The 16,446-nt window shown below is 33.4% G+C and overlaps 1 protein-coding gene across 5 annotated transcripts in view; it reads right to left on the bottom strand.

The window, feature by feature from the left end:
- Window positions 1–4,231: 4,231 nt before the first annotated feature.
- tnca (tenascin Ca) overlaps window positions 4,232–16,446 on the bottom strand; it is a 63,796-nt gene continuing 51,581 nt past the window's right edge. For all 5 annotated transcript variants that reach the window (XM_058775877.1, XM_058775881.1, XM_058775880.1 and 2 more), the window contains 12 exons: window positions 13,652–13,924; window positions 12,677–12,799; window positions 12,359–12,502; window positions 11,385–11,504; window positions 10,997–11,140; window positions 9,764–9,894; window positions 9,127–9,259; window positions 7,767–7,918; window positions 6,829–6,925; window positions 6,561–6,722; window positions 5,934–6,097; window positions 4,232–5,039 (listed from right to left, as the gene is read on the bottom strand). In XM_058775877.1, coding sequence (XP_058631860.1) covers window positions 4,929–5,039; window positions 5,934–6,097; window positions 6,561–6,722; window positions 6,829–6,925; window positions 7,767–7,918; window positions 9,127–9,259; window positions 9,764–9,894; window positions 10,997–11,140; window positions 11,385–11,504; window positions 12,359–12,502; window positions 12,677–12,799; window positions 13,652–13,924 — 1,754 coding nt within the window. In that variant the 3' untranslated portion in view covers window positions 4,232–4,928. The remainder of the gene's footprint in view (window positions 5,040–5,933; window positions 6,098–6,560; window positions 6,723–6,828; window positions 6,926–7,766; window positions 7,919–9,126; window positions 9,260–9,763; window positions 9,895–10,996; window positions 11,141–11,384; window positions 11,505–12,358; window positions 12,503–12,676; window positions 12,800–13,651; window positions 13,925–16,446) is intronic.

The raw sequence follows: 16,446 nt of genomic DNA, 5'->3' as shown, positions 1-16,446 counted from the left end.
ACTGAATCAGGAGAGAAATAAGCTAAAACAGTCCTAAACAAATATGTGGATGGATTTTGATGTGAAAGGACAACAGGGATGGACTTCTTCACTGGAGGAAGCATTATTATGAATTATGGACTCGTAGTGGTGTGGATTACTTGTGATGTTTTTTATCAGCTGTTTGGACTCTCATTCTGATGGCACCCATTCACTGCAGAGGGTCCGTTGGTGAGCAAGTGATGCAATGCTACATTTCTCCAAATCTGTTCTGATGGAGAAACAAACTCATCTACATCTTGGTTGGCTTGAGGGGGGAGTAAATTTTCATCAAATTATTATTTTAGTTTGAACCATTACTTTAAGCTCTTCAGCACAACATAAGACGTTTTTTTGCATTTACTGTGCTAATTACTGTAGGTGGAAAATGGATTTAATCACGGTAAAATGTGTTAATAATATCAGTAGGTGAATGCATCCTCTAATTAGACAATTTAATAAACAAACACTCCGCTTAGCATTCTTATAAATTGCAATTTGCATGTCGGAGACCACGAAATGTAGTCAGCACACGTCATTGCTAAGTGGATAAATTGTGCTCCTGTAGTGCTAAACTGTTTTTTATTTTATTTTTTGAGGGTCAAGGGGGTTTTAATTGTCACACAGTAAGTATAGTGAGGGTCATGATGGTGGATTTCCTTTAATCGGTGTTTGGATACATCTGTGGAAGATAGTTTGAAGTTTAAAGGTAAAAATCGTATAAATCTTACCGTAGGTGTCTGTGGAATATAAACGGTCTTGGGCAGGAGTCCTGTGCACATGAATATTCAAGTTATTACGTTGCATTTTGTATATTTATAAGAAACAACGACAAGTCTTGTTATTACTTTTGTAAATAGGAATATTTCTACAGTTTACATGCTACATCGGAGCTTGAGTTTGTAGTGCTTGCCGGCTTCATGGAGTGCGAGTTTGTATTTTATTCCTTTTCAATTCTTCTCACTGCCAAACGACGTACGAGGCAGTTTGCGTATTTTCTAGGCTAAATTGAGATGTTTACACAGGACCAAGCATTTGAACACTTTTGCTATACAATTGTCTTTTATATTTGGCATTGGGGGTGTGACTAGTTAACCAGAATCCACTGATTTTAAACCAGTTATGACAACTATTGAAACTTCTCTGTGCATGGGAGGCCTCAATCTGCAAATGCACATGATATTTATCACACACAGTTTACTCATCCAGTGAGTGACGACACCACTGCTGACATACTTTAGAGATGGATAAAATAAATATTAAACATAACGATTATTATTTTATGATACACTGCTTCTATTCTTAAAAAATAAAAGCAGATAGCGATATATTCATACTATATAAGCGATCGATATGTATCTTTATATATAACCATAAACTCTCAAAGTGAGGGATCTTTATACAGTAAATGTATATACAGTTTACATCTATTTTATTATATTTAATGCATATTATTTATATAGCTGTACATGTGCAGTCATGGTGGTTTAAAACTAATTTCAACTTCTTCTTAGTAAATTGTCAGAAATACAGGTTAATTTGTTCATGCGATGCCTTGCGATAACCTAAATCCAATCACTTGATAGGAGAAATAGTTCATCTCAAAGCTGAGAATCTATAAACTGCAATACTGATGAAGCTCAACTTTAGGGCATTTATTAAAAGGGACGAAATAAATGATACCAGACATAAAAAAAAAGATATGTTATACTGTGTTTCTGTGACATTATTTGTGCCAAATATGCATAGTGAAGTGCTGTTAGAGTTATTAGATAATTATCTGTCCTTTAATGAAAACGGATTGAATGTATGTCAAACTCAACATGTGCAATTTTATAAAAACAAAAACTTAATTTCACTTTATTTTTTTCTCTTTAAATTGAGATTTGTGCCAGGTGAAATTCCCAACACATTTTTTTTCAAGTATATTACATTGCAAATTATAAACTTACAGATTTGTAAAATTCATAATAATGGACTGCTGATTCAAAACATTTTATTACTTTTAATGAACAATTTAATTTACTGAATACTTATTCTGGCTAACAAAAGTTACTAAATGTTGTATGTACCAAAAAGTAAGCTACAATAATTAATGCCAAACTTTCATTTCAAGTTGATTTTGACTGCTCATTTTTTTCCCACTATTTTCCTGTACCTTTATCTTTTTTTAATTTTATCCAAGTATGTTTCTATGTAAGATGCAAAAATGGTCATAAAACATAAAAAAAAAAAAAAACATTTCACAAACCTTGATCTTGGCTACTGTTGATATTTTACAACCTCATTGGTCATGGTCTGTTCGGTCTGCTTTTATGCTAGGTTCAAGAAGACTACAATTACACTGTCACAAACAAATACATGTTGTTATTATACGTAATTAACATTGCTGGCTGTTTTAGAAATACATTTCAGAATGATAATAAAAAATATTTTATTTACATATACATATATACAGTGCCGTGAAAAGGTTTTTGCCCCCATCAAATAAATTTTAATATTACACAAAGATAACCCAAATAAATACAAAATGCAGTTTTTAAATGATGATTTCATTTATTAAGGGACAAAACCTGTCCAAACCTGCCCTACGTGAAAAATCAATTGCCCCCTCCTGTTAAATCATGAAAGAACTGTGATTAACCACATTATTTTAGAAAGCTGAGTTAAATCTCACTAGACACACCCAGGCCTGATTACTGCCAGACCTGTTGAATCAAGAAATCACTTAAATAGAACCTGTCTGACAAAGTGAAGCATGTTTAAAGAGCAACACATCATGCTGCGATCTTAAGAAATTCAAGAACCGATGAGAAACAAAATAGTTTACATGTATCAGTCTGGAAAGGGTTATAAAGCCATTTCTAAGGCTTTGGGACTCCAGCAAACCATGGTCAGGGCCATTATCCACAAATGGAGAAAACTTCAAATGGAACAGTAGTGAACCTTCCCAGGAGTGGCCGGCCTACCAAAATTACTCCCAAGAGCGCAACGACGACTCGTCCAGGAGGTCATAAAAGAACCCAGAACAACATCTAAAGAACTGCAGGCCTCACTTGCCTCAATTAAGGACAGTGTTCATGATTCAACAATAAGAAAGAGACTGAACACAAAGGCTCGTCTCACATTTGCCAAAACATATCTTGATTATCCCCAAGACTTTTGGGCAAATATTCTGTGGACTGATGAGACAAAAGTTGAACTTTTTGGAAGGTGTGCGTCCCGTTACATCTGGCGCAAAACCAACACAGCATTTCATAAAAAGAACATCATACCAACAGTCCGAACTTTAATCCAATTGAGACGCTGTGGCATGACCTTAAACAGTCCATTCATGCTCGAAAACCCTCCAATGTGGCTGAATTAAAACAATTCTGCAAAGAAGAGTGGGCCAAAATTCCTCCACAGCGCTGTGAAAGACTCATTGCCAGTTATCGCAAACGCTTGATTGCAGTTCTTGCTGCAAAGGGTGGCACAATTATTAGATTTAGGGGGCAAGTACTTTTTTACATAGGGCCAGGCAGGTTTGGACAGCTTTTTTCCCTTCATAAATGAAATCATTATTTCAAAACTGCATTTTGTGTTTACTCGGGTTATCTTTGTGTAATATGAAAATTTGTTTGATGATCTGAATCATTCAAGTGTGACAAATATGCCAAAAAAAAAAAACAGGAAGGGGCAAAACTTTTCACACCACTGTATATATATATATATATATATATATATATATATATATATATATATATATATACACACTCAGTGAGAATTAAGTTTAACAACTAACAATGAAATAATTATATATATATATATATATATATATATATATATATATATATATATACACACACTCAGTGAGAATTAAGTTTAACAACTAACAATGAAATAATTATATATATATATATACACACTCAGTGAGAATTAAGTTTAACAACTAACAATGAAATAATTTTATATATATAAGTATTTGTGTGTGTGTGTGTGTGTGTGTATTAATAATATTAATTGTTAAAAAGCTTTTAACAATGAATATAATTATTATACTATTTTCTATTATTATTTTATAATATTATTATTCATAATTAAAAAGTTTTGTTTTTAAAATAATTTTTATTTAATTCTATTATTAATTGAGAATTACTATTTATTTATTTATTTATTCATTTATTTTTCTGGATAGGTAAAGAGAAATTGACAACACATAAAAATCCCAACATTAAAAATTACATTTTTATTTCCTATTTTGTTGAAGATCAATTTTAGACACATTCCAGGAGAAGAGATAAAGTTTAATCAACACTTTTTAGGGATTATAGATACTGAGGACTCTATGGGGGAAAAGAAAACATTATAAAAATAAATTTCAAAACAAATGATCAATAATACATCAGTAAGCAAACTGGCTTGTCATACAATCCTTTCAGAAAACAATCACATTGAAATTTGCTTCTTTAATTTTGAAAACTGACAAATTGAACACTTATTTGCACCATCCTGGCTACTGTATATCAGACCTGAGCGTGGTAATGATTCAGTTGAGGAAATGACATCACTGCTCTCGAAGACACTTCCTCTTCTGAACAAAAACTATACAAGGTCATTGAATATTTCCTTGAATCACTCTGAAAATGGATGTTTGTTATAGGAAGATCTTGTACCATGATTCAAATATCACATTTCACGTGCCTGTTTTTAGCAAGTTTATGTAAAACCCTCCACCAGTCACGGCCGTTTAAAACCTATATATCAAAGGTCTAATGGAACAGTATTTGGTTGTTGTATTTCAATGTTGACATGGAAGGCAGAGTTCAAATGGCTAGAAATGTTTCACTCAGGAGTTCTAACTGAATTAAATCTAATTGACGAGAGACGTGTGGCATTTTGGAGAAAAGAGAAAGAGGGACATTTAAAGTCTATGATCTTTTCCGTCTGCCTTCCAAGTTTCTGAAATTTACTGGCCGGATCTTCATCTCCGCGAATGGAATCGAATGCTCGTGGCCTTTCCAGTGGAACCAATTGATGCCCTGTGAATTAAAATAATTTCATTCAATTTAAATATGTTACAAAGCATTTCACTATTGTATATGAAGGTGTGTAAAGTACTTAGTTGTATATCATTATTGCACTCAAATATTATTTGGGGGAATCTGTAGCATTATTGAACGTAAAGATTTGGGACTACATTTTATGGATTATAATTCCAAGGGAAAGATACTATGATTCTACTGTGTTTATTAATCTTATTAAATGTTAATTTCAAAATTTACTAGTACATTATTAAAATAAATTTTCATTTGTTACATTTTTAGCAATTGTATGTGTCATTTTTATTATTTATTTCTTTAATTTAAATATGACTATTGTTTCAGTTTTAGCTTTTATTTTCTTTCCATTTTTATTCAGTAATTTTACAGTTAAAAAAGACTTAAGCTAAATGAAAATTAGAAACTGAAATTTTCATTTAATATTTATATATTATCTTAACAAAAATGTTGAGTAGTTTTACATACAGAAGGAACTAACCCTGGAACTAACAATGAAAAATACCTATAAAGCATTTATCATTCTTAGTCAATGTTTATTGAAAATTTTCTAATACATTTTTAAAACCCTATCTGTTCATATTATTTAATGGAGCTGAACTAACAATGAACACTTGTATGTTTATTAACTAAATAAATAAATACTGTTAATTAATAAATACCAGGACAAATGTGCTGCTGATTGTTAGTTTAATGCATTAACTGATATGAACTAATGGATCCTTATTGTAAAGTATGTATATTTTTGTCTGTTTTACTGAGGTAATACAGATCAGAACTTTCATTTAAAACAACAAGTAAAATTAATTTTGATATATAATGTAACTGGCCAAAACAGCTCTTTACTTTGATCTGTGAATGGAGAATATGACTTACTTTGCTGTGACTGCTGTCTCCATATTTCCCCATCAGGTTCACTCGATGGCAGTTTTTATACCAGAACGCTCCCTTGTAGGACAGGGCGCAGTTGGTGACGGCAATGTCATTGTCATTGTCATAGGTGGAGAAAGGCCTGTTCTGGTGATACGACAAGGAATCACCTAAAAAGAGACAAGACGACACAATATTACAAGCTAAATGTTACAAAACCTTTGCCATCATCAAGCATGAAATATTAGAAATCATTTAAGAAAGATGCATCATGAAGTATGCATGTATTCTAGAGTCAAATGATCTTATGATCTTCATATTTGCATGAGATCAAAAATAAAGTTTTTTTTTTTTTTTTTTTTAATTGGCATTGATGGTTCTATGAAGAACCTTTAACATCCATTGAATTTTTTCATTGGTTCTTTGTAGTGGAAAAAATGTTCTTTAGATTGTTAAAATGTTCATCACACTTAGAAAAAAATGTTTCTTTTAAGAACTGATCACTGAAAAGGTCTTTTTGGAACCAAAAATGGTTCTTCTATAACATCACTGTTTTGTTTTTAAGAGTGTAATATGTAAGACAATGGATAAAAGCGTATACCAAAAGCATAATGTATTGTATATGTAATTCACCTGCGGTACCACTGTATGCACCAATCTGGATCTTGTAGCGGGAACGAGGATCTGCGATGAAAAATTTATCGTAGACAGCAAACACACTCTCCTGTCCGTCCTGCAGGTCCACGCGCAACTCGTACTGACCGGCTGAGGTGATTTTGTGAAGGTTTGAAAGTCCTGAAAGACAAAGACGAGACATCTCTGTCAGTAAACCCAGATTTATTAATGGATCCAGTAGATTTTAGTGTTATAATGACTTTGGCCTGTTAAAATGGAGTCGCACCGAGCCAGAACTCATCGTTCGTGTCACCGAATCCTGCAGAGTAGTTCCTCCAGTTCCTGTAGAAATCCATCTTGCCGCTCTGACGCCGTAGGAACACCTGTGGAGACAAACACAATTGTTTAAAGGTGAAGTGTGTCAGTTTTGCACCGCATGCATTGTGTTAGTTCATGCATTCCCTGGAAACTGAACCCATTTAACCTTCAGTAACGCGTACGGCCAAATGTAACTTTTCTTTCACTTTTTTTCCTTTATATCTCACAATTCTGTCTTTGCTTCTTAGAAGATCTCACAGTTCTGAGTTTGTATCTCAGTATTCTGGAAAAAGAAAATTGTGAGAAAAGTCTAATTTACCTTTTTATTTTATTTATTTATTTATTTAATTTGTGGCAGAAACAAGCTTCCATACTTACTACCTGGTAAAAATATTCATGGTGACAATTCAGTTTCCACTGAAATACAACTGAATCATGAATAATATGACAGGTATTCTTATATGTAAATAATATTCAGAAACAAATTTGAAATTCTTGTTTTTCTTGTCTACTAACTATATTACTATTGCTCAAACTTAAGAGTATGGGTTTGTACAAATCACCATGCAATCATGCAATCAAAATTGTAACTCATTTACTTTTTACATTACATATTGCAATTTTATATATATATATATATATATATATATATATAATTAATCCATGACAGGCTTATTATCAATAGATAAAGAGAAACCATAAAAAATAATTACTTTAAATTAAATAAATATGAACTGAAATAAGTTAAAATATAAAAAACTTAAACTATTTTATATATATATATATATATATATATATATAATTTTTTTCAACACACACACACACACACACACAGTATATATAAGTTGGAACTCAGTGTGTCTTTACGTCAGAACTAGCCAGTGTAAACAGCTCTTCTGGACTCACCATCCAGCCACCGCCGTCAGTGCTCATGTCACAGTAAACCTGGACCGGCTGCTTCTCGTCTCCGCTGATGTAAATGGTGTACGGCCCGGAGGACGTCTCTCCATTCATCAGAGCTTCTGAGCAGTCCTTTGCATTCTTGTAGCGCATGCCAACTGCACACAATATGAGGAAAAAAAACAATCAGACACAGATAACAAACATAGATCACAAGAACAGAGAGTGCATTTTCTCCCAGTCAAAAAGTGGATGTATTTTTAAAGAACTTTATGCATAAAAATGACATCTGACTGAACAATAAAACAGTAAATAAACCTTAATTATTGCAGGGTTATTATTGTTAACTAAAACCATATTTTTTCCTCTATTTGAAATAAAATAAAGAGTAACTGAAATAAAATATTTAAAAGAAAATAAACTTATTTCAGCTAATTGTCAAGGTAACTTTTCTTAGTTTTATTTAGTTTAAGTCCTAAAATAACTAAAACTAAATAAATAAAAATTAAAAACCAAAATTAAATAAAAACTACATTCTGTAGACTACACACATACACATATATATATATATATATATATATATATATATATATGAAACAATAACTGTGATACTCTTTTTTTCCCTGTTGTGTAGCATTAATGTAATTGATCAAATATTACAGGAACAAAAAATAATGATGTTTTGTTATTTTAGAATAATTAATATGCTTATAGTACTTATAGTATATAGGTTTTGCTACTGTTTTGATTTAGATTTTATTATATTTTCTGTTCATTTCAATTTTAAAGTTTTTACAATTTTGTTAAGAGTTTCTGTCATTTTTATCAGTTTTTTTTTTTTTTTTAACGTCTAAATAGTTTTATTAACCTCTAGTTTTCATTTTTAGTTCATTTAGTTTTAGTTACTTTAATAGTTCAACTTAAACTGAGCAAAAATGAGAAACATTGCCTTGGAAACTATTGTTTTTATTTTTAAAAGGAATATAGCAGTAAGAATGGTCAATTTTGATTTCATGGTGACTTATAGGGGAAGTCGTGGACTAATGGTTAGAGAGTCGGACTCGTAATCCAAAGGTTGCGAATTCGAGTCTCAGGTCTGGCAGCAATTGTAGGTGGGGGGAGTGAAAGTACAGCGCTCTCTACACCCTTGATACCACCGAACCCCCCAACTGCTCCCCGGGCGCCGCACTGCTCTGGGTGTGTGTGTGTGTGTGTTCACTGCTGTGTGTGCGCACTTTGGTTGGGTTAAATGCAGAGCATGAATTCTGAGTATGGGTCACCATACTTGGTTGTATGTCACGTCACTTTCACTTTCACTGTGATTCGAACAAAGCTTTGAGCTGTAAGTAAAGCAGCAGTGTGTGACCTGTGGTGAAGACGGTGCTGATCTGTGTGCTCCTCTTGTCCTCAGCGACGGCCTGCAGTCTGACTGTGTATTCAGTGCTGCTACTCAGATCAGACAGACTGTGTGAGGTCGCAGACGGCTCTAGATTCAGCTCCTGTGTGAACATACAGCAGTTATGATCTGAATATCAGTAAAAAATCTTTTTAATAAATGTTTATACTTAATGTATTATTTTGATCACTTATAAGCTACTAGCTGCATTACAAATTAAACATATTATTATTATAATTATTATGATAATGATGATGATTATTGTTGTTGTACAATCATATCCAAAAATATAATTCTAGAATTTGCAAAATTAACTAAACTCTCCAGATGTTCAAATTGTGCTTTGAGCCTTATAAATTACTAATGTATATTGGTTATATTAGTTATGTATGATGACTAACACAATTTAGATCTGCATGAATTGTATACAGTATAGTTTCAAAAACAAAAAAAGTCACACAGGTTTGTAAACAAACACGAGTTGATTTTTGGTTGAACAATCCTTTTATATGGCCTATATTCTTATACCACAAGCTTACCGCGTCCAATAGCAGAAGTGGGTAACTAGAAACATCTGAAGGTTAGTAGTATGTGAGAAATGTCTGACCCTGACATCGCCGTCAGACGCTTGAAAGGTCAGGATATATCCGGTGATGGCGGCCCGTGGCGGCGTCCAGGTGAGAACCGCGCTGTCTGTCTGAATATTACTGGCAACCAGATCACGCAGAGCGTCCACATCTACATAACAGCAGAGAAATCAGATCACAGCCACAGTTATTCAGACAGTAAAATGACTTAAATAAATTAAAAACGCATTTATTCTTCAGAATCGATCATTAAAGTTTCATAAATTCAGCATTAGTTGAGAGAAAGAGAGTACATTATTTTGAGAATCAGGGGAATGACAGCGTTTGTAGTGAAGGGAAAAAAAGGATATTTATGGGGGGTTTTTTTTAAGTAACAAAAGTATCTCTCACTGATGCATTATGAAAGAAAATATATATTTGTATTATATTTATGTGCAAAATTGCTCTTTTGACAAAACAAAGTGCTATAATGCATTGGTCAGCATTTTTTTAATTATATTATCCAGGTAGTGATATGTGGAACAGATTTGTTTTGTTTTTGTATTGATTATCAGATGCTTAGGCAAAACATACACCATGTTAACTTTTAACAAAAAATATTATTATGAATTATAATTTTTTTATAATTATCTATCTATAATATTTTTAATAGTATTACTATTATTAATAATCTTCAAACAGGACACATGAGAAATTTCTTAAAAACAAAACAAAAGCGGTGTTAATGCTGCTTTTCATATTAAATTTTTATTATTATCATTTAATTTTTATGATACGTTAAATGGTTGCCATTTTTGATCAGGACACGCAAGATAAAATTATAATTAAGTAAATAAATTACTTAAAAAACAAAACAGTAGCTGTATTAAACCTGCTTTTAATAAAACATTATTATTGCTACTATTATTATTATTATTAACATTATTTATTTTTAAAAATTGTGATACATTAAATGGTTGTCATTTTTAATTAGGATACAAAAAAAAAAGACGACATCTCTTAAAAATCTTGAAAATATTTTATGTTAATATTAATGTTGATATAGTAAAGGTGTGTTTTGCATAAAAACATATACAAAAAAAAAAAAAAAAAAACAGCACATGTATAAGATATTTCCACTATAATTTTGTATCCAAATCCTCTCCGTTTCACGAGTCTCCCACATATAAAGTGCTCAGTAAAGGTGTGCTGCTGTATTTGATGCGGCCTGTAGGAGGCGCTGGAGCAGCAGTAATGGCTGAAGCTCCTCTCACCTGTGGTGAAGTCTGTGGTTGCTGGAGCGCTTTTCTCTCGGTTTCTGATGGCGTAAACATTGACAGTGTATTGAGTTCCTGGAACCAGTGAGCTCATCTCAAACTCCACCGTGTTTCCAGAAACCTGCTCTGATATCGGTGGCACTGTGCAGAAAACACAAGAATCAGAAATCATTCTATAAAACTAAAAGAGATAAAAAAATAACAACTGAACAACAGTTGTGGGTTTATTTTGGGTTGTTGACACGTCAGGCAGTGATAGCAGTGTCCTGCAGCGTGACACGCGATACTGAGATATCTAAAACTATTTCTGCTCTGCAGAGACAACACAGACAAGTCAAACGTGAATAAATAAACCCAAAATAGAGCAACAGAGGAGTTTCCTCACCAGTGTCTGCGCTGTATGTGATCACATATCCATCCACGGTCGCCACGGCAGGTTGCCACAGCAACAGCGCCTTTGTGTCAGTGACATTGACAGCAGTCAGGCTGCGTGGCGTATCCAGGGCTGGAGGTAAATAATAAAATAATACATTAAAAAACAAAAACGTTGCTGTGTTACAGTATTATTTGTATAAACTATATTTTACGTAAAGTATAAATAAACTATACAATACATAAAATAAATTATGCTGTATATATAATTTTATGTACTTGAATACATTTCTGTTATATATATATATATATATATATATATATATATATATATATATATATATATATATATATATTATTTGTTATTTATAAAATAAAATAAAACCTTGATATTATGTTATTAATTTGTAAACATAAATAAAATAAAAATGATTTGTTATGGTGTAATTTTGTTATATATAAAATAAATTTAATGTATATTTATACAATAATATAATTAAATATAATTTATATTATGCATTTTACATATTTTCACGTCTTTACATTTGAATGCACACACACATAATAAAATAACATTATTTCGTTATGATTTTAATATATTTATACAATAAAATAACATTTATATAATTCATACTTTGTTACCTAAAACTAATTATGTAAAACAAACAAATATAGCATATTAAATCAAATAAAATTAATAAAAACTATTATTTTACATTATTTTGTTATATATCACATAATGACTATATATTTATACAATAATATAATATTTATTTTAATACATTTTATATATTTTCATGTCTTCACATTTGAAAGTACATTAAATATTGATTTGTTACATTATATATCATTTTATATTATATAATACATATTTAGGTTTAGGGTTTTTTATTTTTTAACTTTTTAAGTAGGGTTTCAGTTTAAGCAATACTGATAGTGATGCTTATCCTAGAAAACACCACTAACCGGTTAAGTTACTAAACCAACCTGTTGTAAAAGTGTCGGACACTGGTTCGCTCTCCTCCAAACCTTTCACTGCAACGAGCGACATCTGATACGTCTCTCCGGGAATCAGATTCGTCAGGGAAACCTGAGACTGTGACCCGTCCACCGTCAGGATCACAGGAGTACCTGTTAAAACACAGGAGAAGCAAGACTTAATGCATGAATTTCATCAAAGCAAATGTCTCAAAAGTTGCTCAATGCCTTTTAATCAACTGTTTTTTAGTCTTTATTTACAACACTATCTCTGTTGTTTGCAATGTTTTCAAGCATTCTTCAGGGTTTAAGAGGACCGGCACTCGCCTCCTTGGACTGGGACGTAAGTGATTCTGTAGGAGTCTGGCTGGGGTCGCGGTACAGTCCAGGAAACCACAGCTGCTGTGTACGTGATATCAGAGAAATGAAGGTCCCGTAGAGCTCCAAGGCCTGCCAGACAGCAATGCAGATACATATTTAGCAACAGAAAGAAAATCATTGAAACAATTGGGAAAATGATGCACCCAGGGTCCTTATGGCCATTAGGTTATGAAGTTAATTCAAACAGCCACTGGAAAATGGACAAAGAAAGACCACTGAACTGCAGGAGAAGCGGGCCTTTCCCTGGTGCAATGAAAAAAGGCCTAAAAGAAAGATCCATTAGTCATAATAGTGCAAGAACCATCCGCAAACGCTTCCATTTTTAACATGATCAGTCATGCCAAAATCATTCAATTGCATTCCACAGATTTAACCTGGAGCGAGACAATGACAAAAAGAAGGCAGGTTATTTTGACCATAAACCGACACACAGACATTAGTTCTCAGTGCATGCGGACAAATGAACATCACGTTTCCCCACAATGATGAGACTTGATGGTTTAGTAGTGAAATGAACATCGGGACACTTTCCTCTGGATGCATGAACAGACACAACGTTCCTTCGTGAGAGCATGCAAGGTTAAAGTCAACATCTTACTTGATGAACTTTTGTCTGTTAATAGTGTCTAAAAACCCACTTTTTATCAAACGGATAAGATCATGCACCAAGCAGTCCTTTTCTTGCTTATTATCTTGTTGAAATGCATCAAGTAAAATGGCTTGCGAACAGTATTTGCTGTTGACTTTAACCCTGGATTGAAATATATCATGAAAGATACATTTCAAATCACGGTGCATCACAGATCAGTACCTGTTTAGGATGAAGAGTGTTACTCAGTTGTTAAAGATCGCACTTCCATCACATTGCAGCCAAGAAAGCCCCTCGAGTCCAGAAATGAGCGAGCTTGACAAGTGCAATACCTGTTCTGGCAACAGCAGTAACGGGTTGGGAGCGATGTTCCAGCGTGACACCGTAAAGCTCAATTTCATACTCAGTTCCCCCCAAAAGCTGCGTTAGAACTTTGGTTCTTTCATGGCCCGGCACAACGAACTCTCGAGGGTGGGAGAGCTTTCTCGAATCTCTAACTTTGAGCACGAATCGATCAAAGACGTCGTCTTCTGCCGTCCAGGCCAGCCGGAAACTCTCAGGGGTGACGTCCGACACGAAAAGGTGCTCGATCTCTGGTTCTGCCTCTGATTGACAAGTAAAGGACATGTGTCTTTTTCTTGTTTTAACAAAAGACTCGAGTGTGCCTGCCGGTCTCCACGCATTCCACATGCATCAAGTGAGTACAACTACCCGTGTTAGTTAAACCATGGACACATAGCAGCAACGTACACGCGTCCCTTTATGACTTTTGACGCCAGTTACTATTGTAAATGGCATTGCAAATCATGCATGCCGCTTACATAAGACTGTCTTTCCCAGTTTACAGTGATTTCATGCAAGACTGTGGTTTATGGCCTCATATAAGACTGTGTTTCCATATGGACTGCTGGTGAAAAACTTTCCCAGCTAACAGGGAAGGTTCTGGCAATGTTCTTTCAGAAACATTCAAAGAACGTTCATTTCAAACTATCTGTTATTGAAATGTTGGCACCAAATTGTTTCAGATGATTCAGAGAACATTCAAAAGTAATGTATCATTTGAATGTACATAAATTACTGATGTTATATATTATACTATTTGTTAAATATATACAGTATATATTTATATTTTTAGTGCTGTCAAACGATTAATTGCAATTAATCATTTGACAGCACTAATATTTATAAATATATATACTGTGTATATATACAGGTGCTGATCATATAATTAGAATATCATCAAAAAGTTGATTTATTTCACTAATTCCATTCAAAAAGTGAAACTTGTATATTATATTCATTCATTACACACAGACTGATATATTTCAAATGTTTATTTCTTTTAATTTTGATGATTAGAGCTTACAGCTCATGACAGTCAAAAATCAGTATCTCAAAATATTAGAATATTTACATTTGAGTTTGAATAAATGACCATCCCTACAGTATAAATTCTGGGTATCTCTTGTTCTTTGAAACCACAATAATGGGGAAGACTGCTGACTTGGCAATGATCCAGAAGATGAACATTGACGCCCTCCACAAAGAGGGTAAGTCACAGAGGGTCATTACTGAAAGGTGTGGCTGTTTACAGAGTGCTGTATCAAAGCATATTAAATGCAAAGTTGACTGGAAGGAAGAATTTGGGTAGGAAAAGGTGCACAAGCAACAGGGATTGAGAAGCTTGAGAATACAGTCAAGCAAAGCTGATTCAAACACTTGGGAGAGCTTCACAAGGAGTGAACTGAAGCTGGAGTCAGTGCATCAAGAGTCACCACGCTCAGACGTCTTCAGGAAGAGGGCTACCAAGCCACTTCTGAACCAGAGACAATGTCAGAAGCTTCTTACCTGAGCTGTGGAGAACAAGAACTGGACTGTTGCTCAGTGCTCCAAAGTCCTCTTTTCAGATGAAAGTAAATTTTGCATTTCATTTGGAAATCAGGGTCCCAGAGTCTGGAGGAAGACTGGAGAGGCACAGAATCCACGTTACTTGAGGTCCAGTGTAAAGTTTCCACAGTCAGTGATGGTTTGGGGTGCCATGTCATCTGCTGGTGTTGGTCCACTGTGTTTTCTGAGGTCCAAGGTCAACGCAACCGTATACCAGGAAGTTTTAGAGCACTTCATGCTTCCTGCTGCTGACCAACTTTATGGAGATGCAGATTTCATTTTCCAGCAGGACTTGGCACCTGCACACAGTGCCAAAGCAACCAGTATCTGGTTTAAGGACCATGGTATCCCTGTTCTTAATTGGCCAGCAAACTCGCCTGACCTTAACCCCATAGAGAATCTGTGGGGTATTGTGAAGAGGAAGATGCGATATGCCAGACCCAACAATGCAGAAGAGCTGAAGGCCACTATCAGAGCAGCCTGGGCTCTCATAACACCTGAGCAGTGCCACAGACTGATCGACTCCATGCCACGCCGCATTGCTGCAGTAATTCAGGCAAAAGGAGCCCCGACTGAGTATTGAGTGTTGTACATGCTCATACTTTTCATTTTCATACTTTTCAGTTGGCCAAGATTTCTAAAAATCCTTTCTTTGTATTGGTCTTGAGTAATATTCTAATTTTCTGAGATACTGAATTCGGGATTTTCCTTAGTTGTCAGTTATAATCATCAAAATTAAAAGAAATAAACATTTGAAATATATCAGTCTGTGTGTAGTTCACTTTTTGAATGGAATTAGTGAAATAAATCAACTTTTGATGATATTCTAATTATATGACCAGCACCTGTATATATATATATATATATATATATATATATATATATATATATATATATATATATATATATAAAACAAAATAAAAACATTTTATTATATTAATTTATGCAAAACAAAATAGAAAAATACAAATAAATTAAATACAAACTGTTAGTTTATATTATTTTGTTATATATAAAAATTATATATATATATATATATATATATATATATACAACACTATAATAATATTTTTATAATTTAAATTAATACATTTTACAGAATGTTAACAGAATCTTCATTTCAAGGTATCTAAAACATTTTGTTGAATGCTTGTCTGATGTTTTTAAATGTTACTGCTTGCTACTTGTTTCAGATGGTTCAGAGAAAATTCAAAAGTAACATTTTGTAACAAAATGTAAC

The sequence above is a fragment of the Onychostoma macrolepis genome, chromosome 05, assembly GCF_012432095.1.
Source record: "Onychostoma macrolepis isolate SWU-2019 chromosome 05, ASM1243209v1, whole genome shotgun sequence".
Classification (NCBI taxonomy): Eukaryota; Metazoa; Chordata; class Actinopteri; order Cypriniformes; family Cyprinidae; genus Onychostoma; species Onychostoma macrolepis.
This window is presented reverse-complemented; position numbering and strand designations above follow the sequence as displayed.